This window comes from Phragmites australis, chromosome 18 (genome assembly GCF_958298935.1).
Source record: "Phragmites australis chromosome 18, lpPhrAust1.1, whole genome shotgun sequence".
Lineage (NCBI taxonomy): Eukaryota > Viridiplantae > Streptophyta > Magnoliopsida > Poales > Poaceae > Phragmites > Phragmites australis.
The window spans coordinates 28583628-28602926 of record NC_084938.1 but is presented as its reverse complement, the minus strand read 5'-3'; the positions used below and the strand labels follow the sequence as shown (position 1 = coordinate 28602926).

Genomic DNA, 19299 nt, shown 5'->3' with positions numbered 1-19299 from the left:
ATTGTTGTATGTGGTTGATCATTCTGTGAAGCCATACGCATTCACGTGATGCTTCATATAATGCAATTATTTCAGAATGATTAGTGGATGTAGCCACTAGAGTCTGTTTTGAAGACTTTCATGACATGGTTATTCCACCATTTAAGAACACAAAGCCTGTCTGTGACATGTCATTATGGGGATTTGATAAGTAACCAGCGTCAGTGTATCCAATCATATTCATATCTTGATTTCTTTGAAAGAAAAGACCAAGATCTATAATGCCTTGGAGATATCGTAAGATATTCTTAACTACTATCCAATGACGTTTAGTTAGAGTAACGCTATGCCTAGCTAGTAAGTTTACAACAAATGCGATATCAGACATGGTGCAATTTATAAGATACATAAGCGTCCCAATGGCACTGAGATAAGGAACTTCGGGTCCCAGTATCTCTTCTCCTTCCTCCCGTGGTCTAAATGGATCTTTCTCCATATCAAGAGATCGAACAACCATGGGAGTCTTGGAAGGGTATGATTTTTCCATATTGAATTTCTCCAATATTTTCTGGGTATATGCGGCTTGGTGTAGTAGAATACCTGAAGGATGATGCTCGAGTTGTATTCCCAAGAAAAATTTTGTTTTACCCAAATCCTTCATTTCAAATTCCGTCTTTAGATGATTGTGTGCTTCATCTATATCTTCTGTATTTTCGATGATATTGAGATCATCAACATACACAGAGATAAGACAAAATCCTATTGAGGATTTCTCTATGAAGACACATGGACAATCATCATTGTTGGAATATCCCTTTTGTAAAAGGAATTCTTTTAGTCGGTTGTACCACATTCTTTCCGACTATTTTAAATCATATAATAATTTTTTAAATTTTACACAGTACATGTTGCGGTTTGCGTTTGGATTCAGAATGTCGAGTCCTTCGGGGACTTTCATGTATATATCCGAATCAAGTGACCCATAAAGGTATGCGGTCACTACATCCATCAATTGCATAGATAGATTATTTTGAACTGCTAATGAAATTAGATATCAGAACGTGATTCCATTCATTATTGGAGAATAGGTCTCATTGAAATCAATGCCGGGTCTCTACGTGAACCCTTGTGCTACAAGCCTCACTTCATATCTCACCACCTCGTTGTTTTCATTCCGTTTGCGGACGAAAACCCACTTGTATCCCACAGGAAAAATGTTACGAGGAGCAGGTATTACAAATGTGAATACCTTTCTTTTGGAGAGCGAGTGTAATTCTGCCTGGATTGTATCCTTCCATTGTGTCCAGTCCGAGCGCTTGCGGCACTCTGCCATAGTCTTTGGATCTGGATCATTGAGAAGGTCGTTTGCAATCTTTGAGGAGAAGCATGTGTCGACAATTGTAGTCTTTCTGTCAAATGATTCTCCAGAATCAATATAATTGATGGAAATTTCATCTACCCTTTCCGACTCATCGTGATTTCCCATTGTGATTGAGTCTGGGTGTTCCGATGTCCTAGCATCAGTATTTGTGTGCACAGTTGAGCTGGGATGTGGATGTTGAGCATTCACTGGATGTATAGTATACTTAGGCCTTGGGTGTCTTTTAACTTGACGTTGATTTGCATTTACTGTTTTGGAAGAAGGATTCCTCTGTTTTCGCGGTAGCTTGCAAGAAGTTTTATCCTTTGTGTCCGTACTTATCCCCCTCTTATTTTGATTTGGCAGTTGAGTGGTTTTATTTGGTACCTCCAGTCTTTCTGGTACATTCCTAGCAGGAATATATGATTTAATGACACATTTATTGTCAGTAAATGCATCTGGCAGGTCTGTCGGTGTATCAGGAACTAGGGGTCCCCGAATCCCGAGGCCAGGCCAGCCACCCGCCACATGGCGTCATCCCGCGAGGTCTCTCCTGTAGGATGAGAAAAGGCCAAGTCCCAGGAGAAGGTGCTCGGGGCCACGATCGGTGGCCCCCAAGTCCCCCAGTTCCCCGATGATCCACGGAGTCTAAGTACTGGGAAGAAAGTGCTCGGGGAGGTGTACGGTCACCCCCGAGCACCCTAGTCCCCCGATGTTCAGAAGAGCTAAGTTCCGGGAGAGAGTGCTCGGGGCTGCGCGCGGCAGCCCCCGAACACTTGGTTCCTCGAGGGTCCGTGTAAGAGTGCTCGGGAGAGAGTGCTGAATTGTTTGGGTTACATTCATTTAATAACTGCTTAATGCTTTTGAGTCCAAATATGTTTTCATAACTCGCATTTACGCAAAAATACCATTTGTTAGCCTATTCTTGGTATAAGCCTGCATATCATTACTTTCCCCCACTTGCTGAGTACTCTATGTGCTCACACTTGCTATTTTCCCTATACTATGCGGTATGTATGCTGCTGCTCAGTGAGTGAAGATGTTGAAGACTATCAAGACGAGGTTGTGACGTTCTAGGCGCGTGTCTCCCGGTCAGTTTCCTGCGGTGTTGTTGGGCACCAGTGCTTCTGTTCCGCTGCAGATATCTTCATAGAAGACAATATATGTCAATTGCTGTAAGAGTTTAATGTTTATTTAATAAAAGTATTGCTTTTGTTATTTCACCTGTGACGTCCTTATGTGTGTTGAACATCCTGGGCACACATAAGCCGCATCTGGTTTTGGCCGTTAAAACCGGGTGTGACAATTTCTGCCGCCGTGTCCGCTGGCCTCGGCTCCGTCGGTGCGCTCGGCTCGGGCGCACTCGGCTCGGGGGCTGGCGCCGGCCTCGGCGCCTCCGGCTGCCCCTGGCCTTCGGCGACGCCCGCGGGCGGCCTGCAGGAGAAGGACAAAGATCAAAACCAAAGTCCAGAGCTTAGTTCGGGCGAGGCACGCTCGAGAAAGAATGAAGGACAAGACTTACGCGGTTGTGGGCCTTCGGTACTGCCATTTCGCTGCCGGAATCCTGAACTCCGGGCTCGGTGGCGCCGGCCCGGAGTCCTCCCTCCTCCTCTTCCGCCGGGGGTCCTGCGGGGCCACCGCGTGGTCTCCGGGCGCCGGGTCGGGCCCCAACCGAACAAGGCGCGGCTCCAGAACTGGGAATGCCGCCCCCGCCGATGGCGACGGCGGGGACTCCGGCACAGGAGTGAAGAGCCGGGGGCGCTTCCCCCGGTCCTCTGGCGCCGGTGCCGCTCCGCTGCCGACGGTGCCTCCTCCTCCGGTGTGGTGGCTGCTGCCCGCAGCGGCCCAACTGCTGGCCTGCGGCTTGCCGCTCGCGGCGCCCGGGCCACTAGTCCGCGTCGGACCACTCGCGGCCCCCTCGCCGACCGCCTCATCCAACCCGGGGATCTCCGCGACCTAGGGGCTCCGGCTCCTCGGCCGGTCGACCAACCCCTGGGCGTCAAATTCCAGCAGCTTCGCCTGGATCGCCACCCGCTCGGGATTGGCGCAGAGCGCCATTTCCTTCCACGGGAGCTCCGCCCGGCTCATCTCATCCACGTCGGTTACCATCCGGAGCATGCCCTTCAGCTCCGCCGGGCCCAGGTCCCCGTCCGCGCCGATCTGGGTCCGGGTGATGTCCTCAGGCCCGGTGTAGAGCCAGCAGGGCCGGGCCCGCTTCTGCAGGGGCGCCAGGCGGCGGCGCAGGAAGTCCGCCACCATCATCACCGAGGTGAGCCCGGCGTCGCGCAGGAAACTGATGCGCTCGAAGACCGGCTCCAACCGCGCATCCGACGGCGGTGGTACCTCCCAGGTTGCCTTCTGGGCTCCACCGCCACCTCTGGCAGGGCGAGATGGTTGTGGGGGTCGACGTCGACGTAGAACCAATCACGCCGCCACTCCTCCCACTTGCTTCGCAGCACCTGGGGGATGTATCGCTCCCCCAGGCCGTCCCGCAGCTGAAAATTGCAGCAGCCCACGACGTCCGTGGTGGAGTAGCCCCGCTTCTTCCCGGCAGGTCGCAGCGCGAAGAAATGCCGGAAGAGAGTCACCGACGGCGCCACTCCCACGAACATCTCGCAGAAGTGGGCGAAGACCGCCAGGATGACGACCGAATTGGGGCTCAGGTGCACCAGCTGAATGCCGTAGGTGTCAAGGACTTGAAGAAAAAACGTGGAGAACGGCGGCACCAGCCCCGCCGCCACGAAAGATGTGAACAGGACGATGCGCCCCGGGCGGGTCGTCGCCGGCGTAAAGATCGCTGGCGTCACCACCATGGCCCCCTGCTGGCCCTCGGGGACCAACAGCTTCCTGATCTTCCCCGCCGCCTCTTCGTTCGTCAGGCGAGACTCCGGCAATACGCCGTCTGGAGTCCCGTCGCGGTGGCTTCCTCCAGCTCTCGGCATTTCATCGGGGGGGGGGGAGATGGTTCGGATGGTGGAGAAGGAGATGTGCTCTAATCGCCTGGATTCTAAGGGCTCAGGAACGAGAAGAAGGCGAGGGCTGGATCGTAAGATGGCGTAAAGAGGGGGGCGGTTCGCTCCCCTCCTCCTTTTATACCTCAGGGAATTCAAACGACTCCTGCCACGGCGCACTCGGCAGGACGTTTTTTCCTCGATCGACGCAACTGCTAGGCGAGTCTCCCACAGGTCATGCGGCGTCAGCGGTTGCCAAACGTACTTTCCTCGATCTGCGCAGCTACCGCGTGTGTCGCCCGTCCCGTTGTCATGCCCTTCGGGAGTTGTGTGGACGCGTGTCCATTCATCTCCCCGTTGGGCCGTACCAAAGGCCCGGACCGAAGGGGCCACCTTCTGAAAGCTTGCCACGTGGCGTCCACGCCGGCTTCGGCCTCGTTCGCGACGAAGGGCCCATCCGCAGTCTCTGGGCCATCGCCTGCCAATGGGCCCGGGGGCTACTGTCGGTGTATCAGGAACAAGGGGTCCCCGAATCCCGAGGCCAGGCCAGCCACCCGCCACATGGCGCCATCCCGCGAGGTCTCTCCTGTAGGATGAGAAAAGGCCAAGTCCCAGGAGTCGGTGGCCCCCGAGTCCCCCAGTTCCCCGATGATCCACGGAGTCTAAGTACCGGGAAAAAAGTGCTCGGGGAGGTGTACAGTCACCCCCGAGCACCCTAGTCCCCTGATGTTCAGAATAGCTAAGTTCCGGGAGAGAGTGCTCGGGGCTGCCCGCGGCAGCCCCCGAGCACTCGGTTCCCCGAGGGTCCGTGTAAGAGTGCTCGGGAGAGAGTGCTCGGGGCTGCACGTGGCAGCCCCCGAGCACTCGGTTCCCCAAAGGTCCGTGTAAGAGTGCTCGGGAGAGAGTGCTCGGGGCTGCACGTGGCAGCCCCCGAGCACTCGGTTCCCCGAAGGTCCGTGCAAGAGTGCTCGGGGATGTAAACAGTACCCCCGAGCACTCGGTACCCCGACGACCCAGGAAGGCCCCCGAGGGACCCACCGTCGAGGTGTCAACCGGTCAAAGGCCCGAGGTCGCATTTAATGAGCGTGCGTGGCCTGACATCTCCAACTGCTCCCGCCGCGTCAGTTCCTGCCATGTTCTGGCAGAGAGGTGTGGGGTCATTAATTGCACGGGTCCCGTCCCGTGCCATCCGGCTCGTCTCGGGATAGCGTCGTGAGGATCAAAGTGTTCCGTCTGCCGCGCTGCTGTGGCAGGGGAACAAGACAGGACGGGCAGGCCGGGTTGCTCTGCGGCTGCCCGGTGGGCCCTCTCCACGGCGCCCATTGCCAGGGCATTTATGGTGACGGGCGACCGGGCGTGCGACGCATTTTCCACCCCCGGTCATTTCGCCCAGAAGAAATGATGACGCCCTTTCCATTCATAATGTCTTGGAACTCGTGCCCCCTCCTTTCTGTTCGGGGCATGTCTCAGTCGGCGGGTACTTAAAGCCGCCGGCAGCACAGAAGCAGGGAGAGGAAGAAATATCAAAAGTCCATCAAAGAACAACCAACAACGGGCAACAAAGAACAAAGAGGAACCGGAGACGACGAGGGATCGAGAATAGACACAAAAGAAACACTGTGAGGAAGGCTGAGCCCAGTTCCAACCGAAGAACAAGGAGCTCCAAGCTCTTAGATAGGCCATTATTCTTGTAACCAGCAACATCCTTGAGGGACTTCCTCATGACAGTTATAGCATCCATACAGGAGTAGGGTATTACGCCCCCGTGCGGCCCGAACCTGTCTAAACTCCGGTGCATTTACTCATTTCTGCACTAGGTCAACTCCCCCACCACCAGCCGTTGCATTCATTCCCATTTATTTCCCCGACGAACTTATTCAGGATCATCCCCCCTGCCGAATCTCTAAAAAGGGGTCTCTCGGGATCCCTGCAACAGGGGTTAATCCTCCGACACAGGTTATTTGTAATATTTTGCAAATTTATAATTCTCTGAACTTGGAGTTCAGATTCTTGAGTACGTGGATCTGAGAAAGAAATATCTGTGGCATTCCAATTGATTTCCTGGCTTTCTTTCTGGTACTTGAAATCTCCCCCTAATGCCGAAAAATGTTCCTCATCAAATATACAGTCAGCGTACCGGGCTGTAAATAGGTCCCCTGTTAGGGGCTTGAGGTATTTTATGATCGACGGAGAGTTATACCCCACATAGATCCCTAATTTCCTGTGTGGGCCTATTGATGTACACTGCGGTGGTGAGATCGGTACGTATACAGCGCAACCGAACTTTCACAGATGGGAAATGCTTGGAGGATTTTCACGTACTAACTGCAGTGGGGAAGCAGTGTGATATGCATTTGGTCACAATTGAATTAAGTCAGCAGCGTGTAAGACTGCGTGACCCCAACATGAAGTTGGTAGGTTGCAATAATGTAATAATGGTCTTGCAATGAGCTTGATTCTCTCGATGAGAGATTCGGCCAAACCATTTTGAGTATGGACGTAAGGTACTGAATGCTGGACTTGAATTCCTAGGGCCATACAATAATCATTGAAGGCATATGAGGTGAATTCAGCCGCATTGTCCATTCGAATGTATTGTATCCTATGTTCAGGATAATGTGCTCGTAATTTAATAATTTGAGCAATTATTTTGGAAAAGACATGGTTTCGTGTGGACAATAGACACACATGTGACCATCGTGTAGATGCGTCAATGAGAACCATGAAGTACCTGAATGGTCCAGTTAATGGTTGGATAGGACCACATATATCGCCTTGAATGCGTTCAAGGAATTTGAGCGGTTCAGCTCTGATTTTAAGATAAGAGGGTCTTAAAATTAATTTCCCTGTGGCACATACGGTGCACATAAAATCCGAAGATTGTGGGAATTTGACAGTATTCATGTCATGACCAATTGAATTACAGATAATTTTTTGCATCATCCCGACACCGGGATGACCTAGGCGATCATGCTATATTTGGAATGTGTCAACATTCTAAAAAATTACCTTATACGCAACATGTGGTACGGGTTTAATGTATGTATAGTACAATCCTGAGGATAAAGAGGGAATTTTCTCTAGTATTTGTTTTGCATATCCGTTATTTTTTATAATGAGGAGATATTCCTCTTTGTTGTCATCATGAGTTTTGATATGGAAACCATTTTGACGGATATCTCTATAACTTAGTAGAGTACGTGTTGAATCTGGATACAAGAGTGTATCGTCCATTGTAATTTGAGTACTCATAGGGAGAGTGATTATGGCGCGACCAGAGCCAACAATCATAGCATCGCATCCCGCGATCGTCAAAACATTTCCTTGACCATTTTTTAGAGTTTGGAAATATTTAGTCTCCCTTAGTATAGAGTTAGTGGTACAACTATCCACTAAGCACATCTCCTCTTCCATTGGATTGTCTCCCGTAATCATCTATATATATAGAAACAGATAATGTGAAATTCTTCATAGATATATATAGAATACATACAACTTTATTGAGTATCAATGTGTTGATACATTATTGGAATATACAACAGTTATAAGATGACAACATCTATTACAACACTATGTAGGACATAGATATAATAATATCTAATTAACTAGGAACCTAATTGAGGTCTCCAAATAAGTCGTTGGAAGCAAATTCCACAAGCATAGTATCCATGCTCTCAAGGTCCTCTTGCTGTTGAAGAGTGATGTCGTTGTTCGATTCTGGATGAACGTTTTTGGAACAACTTGTCGTCCTGGTGGTGTCAGGTTGAAGATTGAAATGAGCTTCAAATTTTTTGCCTTGAGTTGGTCGGCTTTGTCCGACGGACTTAAGGTAGAGATCAACCAAGTGTTTTGGGGTGTAGTATTTCTTAGTTGTATAGCTGTAGCAACCACATTTACGACAAATGTCAGATTTAACTTTGTTGTGGTTAAAAATGCCCTTCCCCTTATTATTTCTATGGAATTTCTACTTCTTAATGTGGTTCTGCTTGCCTTTGAAGCTCTTTGGGCGGCGTTTGTTGCCATCGAACCTCTTAGTATTCTGAATATTTGAATTTACTTCAGGTAAAGGGGCAATGCCTGTAGAGCGCTGGTGATGATTCTTTAAAAGAAGTTCATCATGCTTTTCAACTTGAAGTAAAGTATGAATTAATTCAGAATAGTGCTAATAGTTCCTAGCACGGTATTGTTGTTGCAATACCCTATGGGCAGGAAGCATTGTAGACAAAGTTTTTTCTATTTTCTCCGCATCGGTGGGAGCTTTGTCAAAAAAAAACAATCTTGAGCAGATCTTGTGAACAGCATGGTTATATTCTCCAATGGACTTAAAGTCCTGGAGGCAAATGTTAGACCATTCGCGTTGTGCTTCAGGTAGTATTACTGCCTTTTGCTGTTCATATCACTCTTTGAGCGAGTTCCATATGTCATGTGAATTTTCATTCATCAAGTATTCAAATTTTAAATCTGAATGTAAATGGTGCCTTATGTAGTATAAAGCTCCATACTTGATTAGATCTTGAAGTAACGGATCTCCCTCCTGAGGAGGATTAATTGCCGTCATAAGTCCGCGGGATGATTGACTTATCTTCATGTCCATTGCCCATGTTAGATAGTTTTTCCCATCTAACTCGAGTCTTTCGAACTCAATATTAGACATTTTGTCCTACAAATTGACCAATGATTGAATGAATTTATATTTTGAGTAAATTAAATAATCATGGTAATGTTGTAATAGTGCAAAAATTGTAAAGTCAAGTTGATACTTGAGTTACATAGTGTAGATCTCAAATTATATTAGTAACACATTGAAGTTAGTCACCGAGATGATGTAAACCTTTCAGTAGTAGGGGTATAATCTGTAACTATTCAGTAGATGCCATGTAATCCCTTCATAGTTCAAACTAATCAATCTTAACATTTGAATACAGGAGAGTGTCCCTGGTAAGTGGCATGTTCATAAGCAAGCAAACCTGCACAATCAGTACGACAGTGTCATCAGAACCCACAAGTACTTATAAGCCAGATAAGCACAAGACTAGTAAGTAATGTCTCCATCTCCTGCATATCTAGATGCGTTGACAAGGGAAAATGTACCTCGCATCTCAAGCTTAACGCAGGACAGGGCACAGTGAGTGAAATCATTAACAAGATTATAAAGAATTACGCTCACCCCGATGAGAGTTGAGACAAGAAGGATGAACCCTGTAATCCATGCCAAACTCTTCCGAACAAGTACCACTGAAGCTGTAGCATTAGTTTGGCTTGCTTCTTCTAGCCGTCTTGAAATGTGCAATGAAGATGGTGCATCAATTATGGATCCTAAGGATGGTGAAGCTTCCTTTGTGGATATAACCAGCCCAACAATTTTCCCTATAGTAACACATGATAATTGTCAGAGCCAAGACCAACTTGTCATCAGGGTAAATTTTACAGGTATAAAAAGTGCAGTAATATGCAAAGATGATAAGAACAATGTTTGAGAGACGGAATTAGGGTATTCAAATCCGGCTTGACTAGCGAGGTTTGCCTCAGTATCTGGTTTTGAGGGACAATAGCATTCCTCAAGCAATTCCAAAACAAGACACAAGAAATATATAAATGCAGCTTGCAAATTTTAAAAACTATCAAATGCTATAGTTCTTAGTTCATTCATCAGAATCAAGAACAAATGAGAACCTACAGATGCAAAAGACAAGCTTAATTTACGATTAGCACAGAAGAGTTCCTTGCTAGACAAATTTAACAGAGGGATAGAGCATATATGCATAGGAAAACCTCCAGTTTCAAGTCATATTCAACAGCACTTGGTAAATTACCTTTATATGCTCCATGTACTGACTCAAATGCTTTGGTGAAAGCTCTTCTAACTACTTCAGTTCCCTGCTTAACAATTTCCGTGGAACCATATTCATCCACCAGAGCCTACAAAAACTCATCAAATAAACGTGATCAGTAAGACACTACCAAGAAGCAATATTCATCCTTCAGAGCCTACCTAAACCCATCAAACTAATAAGTGTGTATCACTAACACAGAGGACACAGACTAAAGATAGATGTGTACAGTTACCTTTATCCCTGTGAAGTGGCATACTAATAACTCTGCAGGGCTAACAACACCTGAGAAATCTTCGTGAACCTGAATGCCCCTTTCAATAGTTTTACGAAGGGAAACCAGGCTGGATGCAAATTCCAAGTCTGCTTCCTGTAAAGAAATGCATTACAATATTGTTGAGACTTGATGTCAAGAACACCAGTGCAGTTACTACTTAGGTACATTGACACATAGTGCCATAGTCCATTTTGTGGTGATAAATTAGGATGCAACTGGACCCAATTTAACAGAAAAAATAATGCACTCAGGAGGGGGAAATAATCGTGCATACATAAAGCATAGAAGTGATAGGGTTCTCATCAAGCAATAGTATGCTGGCTGTGCAGTTGTGTGTTCATAAAGCATAGAAGTGATAGGGTGGTCATCAAGCATAGAAGTGATAGGGTGGTTATCAAGTGATAGGCTGTGCCTGAGGAACACTGCATTTGCCCATACAGGTGGATATATCCATTCATGCGAGTTCAGATGTACAACAAGCACATGAGAAATAGAGATGCTGACCTTATCAAGTAGCAAAGTAAGACTGTTTCCACTCTCCAAGGGAATTACCAGTTTGCCACTAGACTTCTGATATGACCCCTCCAGCCAGTTTGCCTGAAAAAAAAAATGTTACTTTATAATTTGTAAATAAGAAGATTATGCATAGTACTGCATTTTCCCCTCGCTTACCAAGTTGGAAAGTTCATTATCAAGATAATCTGATCCAGAGACAACATCTAGAGATTCATCTGAATGGATGACAATTAATTCATCTTTATCTGCGAGGTAAATTATGGATAAAAAATATGTCAACAAGACAACAACCTAGAAGTGGGGAATACAGGTTCGGAAGCAGAGAGAGATGTGCACATCCACAATAAGAATCTGCTAGATAATTCATTAAACCTGTAAGCCCTGTAGCAGCGCTGTTTGCACCTTCAATCCTGGTCTTGAAACTGCTGCTGGCTTCAGATATGAAGCTATCAGCTGAGGCTGACACACAAGCAGGAGGGACAACTTTAGTCGCTTGCGTGCCAATTGGCAAAAACTGAAACAAGCATCCCAGAACAACTGACGTACCATGGGACCCATCGATTTGCAGCAAGAAAACAGCACGTGGTCTGTCAAATGGGTTGGCAAGAAGCACTTTGTTTAACTGAAAATCAAGACAACAAAGGTTGAAGGGTCCAGGCAAAGTAGCAGGATGCATGTAGAGGTTAGCTGGTTCCAACATGATGTTTAAAGAACCTTTGAAGAAGAATGGGCAGGTAGGAAGGTATGTGGTGTGAAACCAAGCAAGATAGAAACAGCCGCAGAAACTTCATTTAGTGACATTGATGTGCCCTACAGTAACACGATGAGGTTATGCTTATTAGTACACAAATATGATGGGCACTGCTGTAATGCACAGAAACATCCTGTAAACAGAAAACATTTTGAAGAACAGGATCCAAAATACGCATGACAGGTGTTGGTGAGGAAAAAGAGATCCGTAGAAACTGATGTTCTCGTGTTTATCATTGTAAGGGTATTCACAATGGTGAGGAAAAAAAGAGATCCGTAGAAACTGATTTTCTTGTGTTTATCTTATAGGCCGACTGTTAACCTCCACATAATCTTAGAAACGACTTAACGGGCAATCCCTTCAATGGTTTGTCCCTTCAGTTGTCTTTTAGTAACTCCATGAGCCCTTAATTTGTGGATCGGTGGAGGGATAAGAAAACACATCCAACACAACGGCATATGGTACAATGGTGTGTGCATCGTCTCATAGCCTAAATTTTTGCTTATGAAACAATTGTTTCGTGAGACAATGACCACTCTGTCTCATCTCATTCTCTCTCCTCCACGTCACCTAGAATCCTATGTGGCAATGCTATGAGGTGCAAGACGGCCGACGTGGACCATTGTAAATGCTATGAGCACAAAGCAGGATTCCATAAAATGCCGGTTGCTGAGAAGGTTTATGTTGAACAGGGCAAGAAGGAAAGCTTTCGGGTAAAGTGGGTTAACATGGCAAGGAAGGTAGGGTTAGCTAGTGACAAGGCGGGACATGGATTGATTATTGGTGGCATCTCCGCATCTTCATGGAATTGTAATTCCAAAGCAAGGTAGGTAGGTAGTGAATAGCATGTCTGGGCCCGGGATGGTTAGCATTGTGTTTTGTGGTGAATTGCTTACAATTTGGGATGGGCAAACGTATAGTAAGGAGCAGAGATTTGCATCAGTTGTCTATTTGTCTTGAATGAATCAATGGAATGAAATATGACTTGTGGTTGGTGTTGAGTTTGGAGCTGGTGGAGAGGTGCAAGAAGGTGGATGATGCCATGGCCCATGATCAAAGGAGAAATTAGGAGCACTGCATCCTCGACTTGAAGCAGTAAGTGGGCAATGAAATTAGCTATACAGTCGGCGAGATATTATAGACAGAGATTAGCTGTAAACAACAGATCTAGATGGATCAGAATCATTCTTCCTTTCTAGGAGTAGGGATGGGGAACCTGGTCGTCGTCTTGCTGATTTCGGAGGTAGCGGTGCGACGCGCCATCGACGAAGACGGCGGAAGCTTCTCCATGACCCTGCCCCTGCCCCTGCATACACGACAGACACGAGCATCACCATAAGCGGCAATACATTGCATGGTGCAAACATACATGGGAAGCCAAGGCAAGGGGCCTGGACTCCAGTAGAATCATACCGAAGCAGCAGCAGCAGCAGCCAAGGCAAGGAAGAGCGGAAGAAGAAGAAGGAGATGATGGCGGCGAGCCATGGTCGCTGCTCACTCGAGATCGATCGGATCGGATCGGATCGTGGAGCAAGATTGGATCTTGGACCCCAAGCCTACCCAGCCCAAGGAGGAGGAGGAGAGAGACGACGACCACCACGAGCAGAGGAGGGAGATCTTGATGGGCCAGTCCCCATGGGCCACGGCGCAGGATTGAAAGAGGCCCCCAGTCTCATATCTGCTGCAACTGCAATGCTTGTTGGATTCGATGGCTTCAACTAACTCTGTGACTCCGCCGCATTTCTCAAATAGCGCTCGTCGCTGATCCTCTTGTGCTCGTCGGTTGAAGGAGCTCGTCGCCGACATCACAGACTACACCACGCATGCATGCATAATGAGCACATGAAATTCTTAATTTTCCCCACCAAAGTAATACTCGACTGAGAAAGATATATATTAACCTACGTACATAGCTTACTTTGGTGGGGAGTACTGTTAACCATTGAAGTAATTATTAGCAAAAAGTCTATTTTACTTTTCCGTACTATATCTGTAGTCTGTATAACCCTGAACTATTAAACCGCTTGTTTTACTCCTCCAAATTTCGAATATCGGATCGTATAACCCCTGAGACCGATTTTACAACTGGTTTTGCCACCCTTGCAGCCACGTCACCTGGTTTTTGCCACCGGGCTACCATGTCCCCTCTCTCTCTCTCTCTTTGGTCGCGCAAAGGCCACAATGGGCACCTCCTCTCGAGCCCCAATGCACCACCAAGGAGCTCATCGCAACATCGACTGGGTCGGGGATGGCTTGGAGCGGCTCGTCGACGTACGGAAGCTTATCGGCGGCAATGGAGCACGGTGGGGGGGGGGGTTCGGCCGTAGACACGGCTGAGCTAGGAAGGGAGTGTGAGCTCGAGAAGCTGCACGTGGATCTGTAGCGTACGTCGGTGAACTCACACAGGCGCTCGGCAGCTAGTGGGCACGACCAGAACCAAACCAACGGCGAGCCGAATGGCGCGACAATGCTCGGCTCCGGTGGAAGTCCAGGCCGACGACGGGCCAGAGCCAAGGGGACCCGCGCTCTAGCTTCTTGGGGTCATGTCGGAGCTCTTCGCGGTCTTGGCTCAGGCAGAGAGGCGATGGAGCAGGCTGGCGACGGTGAGGTGCTTCACGGTGGGCGATAGACCTTGCAATGAAGAAAACGTCAATTCCGACCCAGGTGCTAGTGGACCTATGACAAGAAGTAGTCAAAAGGATGCGCCATAGAGCGAGGAAGATGTGCGAGAGGGGAATAGGCCAATGACTCACTGGAGGAGGAATAAATCGACGATGGCGATGGTGTTGTCCTGCGGCCGGAGTCAGAGAAGAAGTGCCCCAATCTCGGCCTCTATAGCGAGCCAACGTGGTTTGAGGCCAGGAATGGAACAAGGAGCTCCAGGCGACTCTCCCTGCGATGGTGGCTTCGATGGGCCAACAGTAAGAAACCTGCATGCCAAATGTAGGGGCGTATCTCTCATCCCATATGAGAGGACTGTGAGTGTGTATCCGAAGAGGTTTCAGCATCTGAAGGAAACAATTTAAATTGAATTATTATTTACACCTGCACGCTATTTAACAATTATACATTATATTTACAGACAAGTCATATCTCATTGTTATTGACCATGAGGTGAGCTCGGAGCTCTCTATCGTAGTACGTCTCAAGGAGCAGGTAATTGGGGTGCGCCATCGCTCTGAAATATGAAACGTCACACAGTCATTACATAATGAATAAAAATAAGATAATTTCAATAATATATTTAAGAGGTAATTTGTTGGGTACCATCGTAAAAATCATAAAAATTGGAAAATACTATTGATGTGAGGATGACATGTGGGCCTTCTAATATGGGCATTTTTGCACTGGTATCCACCTAATTTTGCTTGTATTTAAATAATCGATATGGAACAAAATACAATATTTAATAGTCCACCTCTACCAAATTGCAGTTTATCGTCCCCTTCTAGAATTTCTCTTTTTCCTACGAATTGCCTGATTCTTCGACCAATCCTTGTGTCGTTCCATCCTGTGGCTAAACTAGTGGCATATGGAACAACATATTTTAATAGGCGCATCATCAAAGTCGCTAGCCATTATTGGAATCATCCATCTCGTTTTAGAGCCGTTTTCTCTTCCTCCTCCTCGATTTTTATTTCAGTGGACCACAATCTGGCACATATTCATCACTAGTGTACTCCAGCCATTGCGAAGGATCAATTACAGGCCCAAAGGTGGACTCCCAAGTCTTCAGAGTCATTCTCTTAGAATACATTGGGTTCAAGAAGTCGGTGATGTGTGGTCCACTCTTCTCATCCAACATGATGTGATGACATGAGAGCACGGAACATGCAGCAATTGAGGGGTCCTACATGTGCACTCCGCCATAATTAAGTTGACTATAAAGATCTTACCATCAAAGCTCTCACTCCCTACACTAGTCTGAAATACTGATGTAACGTTGTAAACATAGGATCTTAGATCAAAGAGTTATGCCTCTTGGATAGCAGATATTTTCCCCTATTTTACAAGGTGCTTAGAGATAGTTTTTCCTCACACCTCACTAGCATCAAGTCCACTACGTACTTTCTTCCACCGATTGACAAAATAGAAATTGCATTTGTGAAATATGTATTCTACGATGGCAGACACATGCATTGCACGGATGCATTTAAGGACGTTGTTGAATACCTTCAAGATATTTGTGGTTATTGTCTCATACCTACAACAACCCTCGTCATATGCTAGCACCCATTTACACTTATCAGCCATTTCGCCCTTCAACCACTCTATGGTAGGCTCGTTCAAAATCTTCTCCAATTCTTCAAGCCTTTTTTTAAACTCTCTCTCCTCTTTAACTTTGCAAAATATCTTCGTTTCTTAGTTACCTCCTTGCCTTTTGTCTTCTCTAAATGTTTGCAGCAAAATGATGCATGCACCGTCAGTACACGAGAGGAGGGTAACCCTCTATTTATTCTCTAGCTGCATTAAGAAGACCCTGGCGCCAATCTGATATCATATAGACTTAGCGTGCCGGTCCAATTACGTAATGACGAACCAAGTACATGAACCATGATCAATTGTTGTTCCTCTCTCTCTTTGTCAACCCAAATGCTAGGGGGGTCAATTGATCCTCCACATCAATGTCAACAACAATCACTAGTGTACCCTTATACTTTCTCGTCAAGAAAGTGGTGTCGATACTAATCACAGGCCTACAATGCTTGAAGGCCTCCACATATTGAGGGAAGCACCAAAACATATGTTGTATGACGGGCTTCATGACACCACTATCGTTGCCTATCATGCCACCAGATAAAATGGACCACTTAGTCCCGGGGTTGAAATGTCAAATTGCATCCGAGATCCTAGGGACACTCATGTATTCCAATCTCCCTATAGTAATGTCATAGCATGTTGTTTCTCCCTCCATGCATTACCATGCAATATCCAGTAATTGGTAAACTCAAGTATAGACTCAATTAGAGAGGCTACAGTCGTATCTGAGTCTACCCAAATGATAGGGGCAATGCGCCGACTAAGGTACTTACCATGTACTAGGAGTGCACTTGTTTAGGCCTTGCTGGCCCACAAGTGTGAGATTGTTTCATATTTGTGACCTTCCATCATCGGTCGTCACTTGGAATAAGATGGACCCATACACTTCATCCACAACCTCTCTAACATTTTGATAGTGTACCTCTCATTCGCATAAGAATGAACCACATTGTACGATATGTGGTGTCACACTGCGTAGTCCCTGAACCAGAACTTCACTTCGTCAAGACTATCAAATAGCATCCATTTTTAATCAACTCCTTCTCACTGCCTCATTCCTCCTTCATAGATATTAAGTCATTATCATATAGATCATTTTTGGTCAATGAAATGTCCGCGTAGCCTGGCACCTCAGGCACATCCACATGTACAGCCCTCAGTATCCTCATCTCCTTCTCCATGTAAATTCCATTCCACCAAGCCTTCTCCTCATCCTCGACCGCTTCTCCTTCCACCTCAGCACCCACATCTCATTGCTCAATACTAGACACATGTTCTACTTCTTCTACCTCATCACCTTCACCTTTAGCCTTACTGTGCGACGAAAAGATTGGTATTTCCTCAACATTTGCTTAGACCTCCTCATCATTAAAAAAAACATCGTCAAATTCGTTACTTATCACAACCAAATCAAAGTTATTGGAACCACCGGCAGCTATCTCCTAAACAGAGGCATGAGATACCTTCGGAACCATAAAATCGGCAAGTTCAGAGACACCAGTCACCTTTGGGACAATAGCGGTAATTTCCTGAGTCAAATGCTCAACATGCTCTACTTCCTGGCTAATACTACCTGGCACATCTTAAACCTATGGTATCGAGCTTCTCCCCATATCCTTGTACAAACTTGAGAATCATTCACACAATCCTTGTACAACTTCCAATTATTCTTCAATGCCAACTCCATGACAACATAGTGAGTTCTACCACCCCGAGCTACATCAAACCTTCCACGTCCGATTACATCACATGCATCCACATCAACATTCATAATTGACCTAACCCGAGCAACAATACCATCGAAACAAGGCGGGTTCCCAAAATTCAACACTTGCTCCCTCATCTTATCAAACTTCATATTTTCATTAACCGTGCCACCACAAAACACACGAACAATCCGATCCATCCACACAAACCATCCAAACATTTCACATATGCCTTTCAAATTATTCATATATGCAAAAATATCCGCCCCCTAAACATATAACATTTCAATCCCTACACCTCTGTTGTGACTCAGGGGTGCCACGTCGGCTCCGCGTGTAAAGGCGTTGAGGCTGATGACAGGGTGACAACCTTGGTCACACTAATGCATGTGGTGTTACCACGTTTGGGAGTCACACCAGTTACTTTGTATGACAAAAATGAGCTAGTTACTGAAAATTTAGTTTCACACGTGTTGTTTTTAAAATATTAATTTTAAAAAGGCTTAAATAAAAAAATCCAAAGAGTTAGAGCCTAAATTACTTGTAACCTTCATGTATTGGTTATGTTATAGGTGGCATGTATGCCCAAATATGAAATGGAGGCAGAGCGGGATATGTATTGAGAACAACAGAGGCCAGATACATTTTACCCTTCCTTCTAAGCCAAGTGCTAACTACATACATAATCCAGCCGTTTGTACTGATTGTGGGGTCTACCCACTCATGGATTTATATTCAGCATTCAATTTTTTCCCTTCATTTTAATTCCAAATTCCGGTCAAAATGGTTCGAATTTTTTTGAAAATTTAATATTTTAAAGGATTTTAATCTGTTTATCTATAGAATCGACACAAACCAGCCTCCGGCTTGCTGGTGAGACTGCAAGTTTGCAACTGCTATTCCTCCACGTTCTGAGATCAATCCCTTGGGATAAATTCTGTTTTTCTCCCTCTTTTTACATGTGGAACCCGCTTGTTAGTCTCAGAATTTTGTGAAAAAAAAAAAAAAGGAGACAAGCTTGGTTTATACTCCGGCATGTTGCAAGTGCTTCAGGTAGTTAGCCATCGCGCGAGATGGTTATGCATGTTTGGGTAAGGACATTCAGTATATTTAGGCTGTCTAATTTCCTGAATGATGAATGGATTTTTTTTATTCAGCACCGAATATCCAGAATTCGTGAAATTTCCCCCAGACTCCATCGAAATTAAAATCTCTGCCCATTGCATGCATGTTAGGCTTCCTACGCTGTGCTTCCTTCTCGGGCCGTGGTTTCTCTTCTGTGCCCTCTGGATTGGTCTACTCAGTTTGACCCTCGCAAGTCACTGCTAGGAGGGAACGTAACAAAATGTGAAATTTATATGTGATTGCTATTATTTACTAGGCATTTCTCCTCCGACCAGAACTTGATTTCTGCACCTCCTGATTTTCTTCGAGATCTGAATTGAGGTTGGCCCCTACTTCTTCCCAGGCAACCACAGGCAAGGTCCTCCGACAAGTTAATGTTAGGGTTCAGGGGTTGTGGTTCGCCGGAGTGCTCCCTGGACTTAAAGGGTTGTCTAGGGAGGTGGAGGGCATGAGGATGTTACTGGCTGCGGAAGGTCGCAAATCACCGGTTGAGCGGTGTCGAGGTAGGGTGTAGCATTTAGGTCCCTAAGAAAAAGGTAAGAG

General features: G+C 46.3%; 1 protein-coding gene across 2 annotated transcripts; it reads right to left on the bottom strand.

Annotated features, from left to right (window-relative positions):
• Positions 1 to 8659: 8659 nt before the first annotated feature.
• On the bottom strand, positions 8660 to 13311 carry LOC133899641 (uncharacterized). Of its 2 annotated transcripts, XR_009906378.1 has the most exons (12): positions 13079 to 13311; positions 12882 to 12971; positions 11629 to 11724; positions 11461 to 11536; positions 11287 to 11373; positions 11071 to 11159; positions 10903 to 10995; positions 10357 to 10491; positions 10104 to 10209; positions 9458 to 9657; positions 9122 to 9257; positions 8660 to 8950 (listed from the first exon to the last, which is right to left on the bottom strand). XR_009906378.1 is itself a non-coding variant. In XM_062340668.1 (11 exons), exons 1-11 carry the CDS (start codon positions 13148 to 13150, stop codon positions 9189 to 9191), a joined length of 1113 nt encoding a protein of 370 aa, XP_062196652.1. In that variant the 5' UTR covers positions 13151 to 13311; the 3' UTR covers positions 8969 to 9188. The 2 variants fall into 2 exon arrangements, 1 of the variants encoding a protein (XP_062196652.1); XM_062340668.1 differs by lacking the exon at positions 8660 to 8950 and having other exon boundaries at positions 8969 to 9257.
• Positions 13312 to 19299: the final 5988 nt, after the last annotated feature.

Bases quoted from the DNA above. Each gene is read 5' to 3' on its own strand.
- LOC133899641 (XM_062340668.1), bottom strand. From the start codon at position 13,150: ATGGCTCGCCGCCATCATCTCCTTCTTCTTCTTCCGCTCTTCCTTGCC. The intron at 12,972-13,078 runs GTATGATTCTAC...TCGTGTATGCAG, and splicing joins CTGCTGCTGCTGCTGCTTCG to GGGCAGGGGCAGGGTCATGG. The intron at 9,658-10,103 runs GTAATTTACCAA...GTGTTACTATAG, and splicing joins AGTACATGGAGCATATAAAG to GGAAAATTGTTGGGCTGGTT.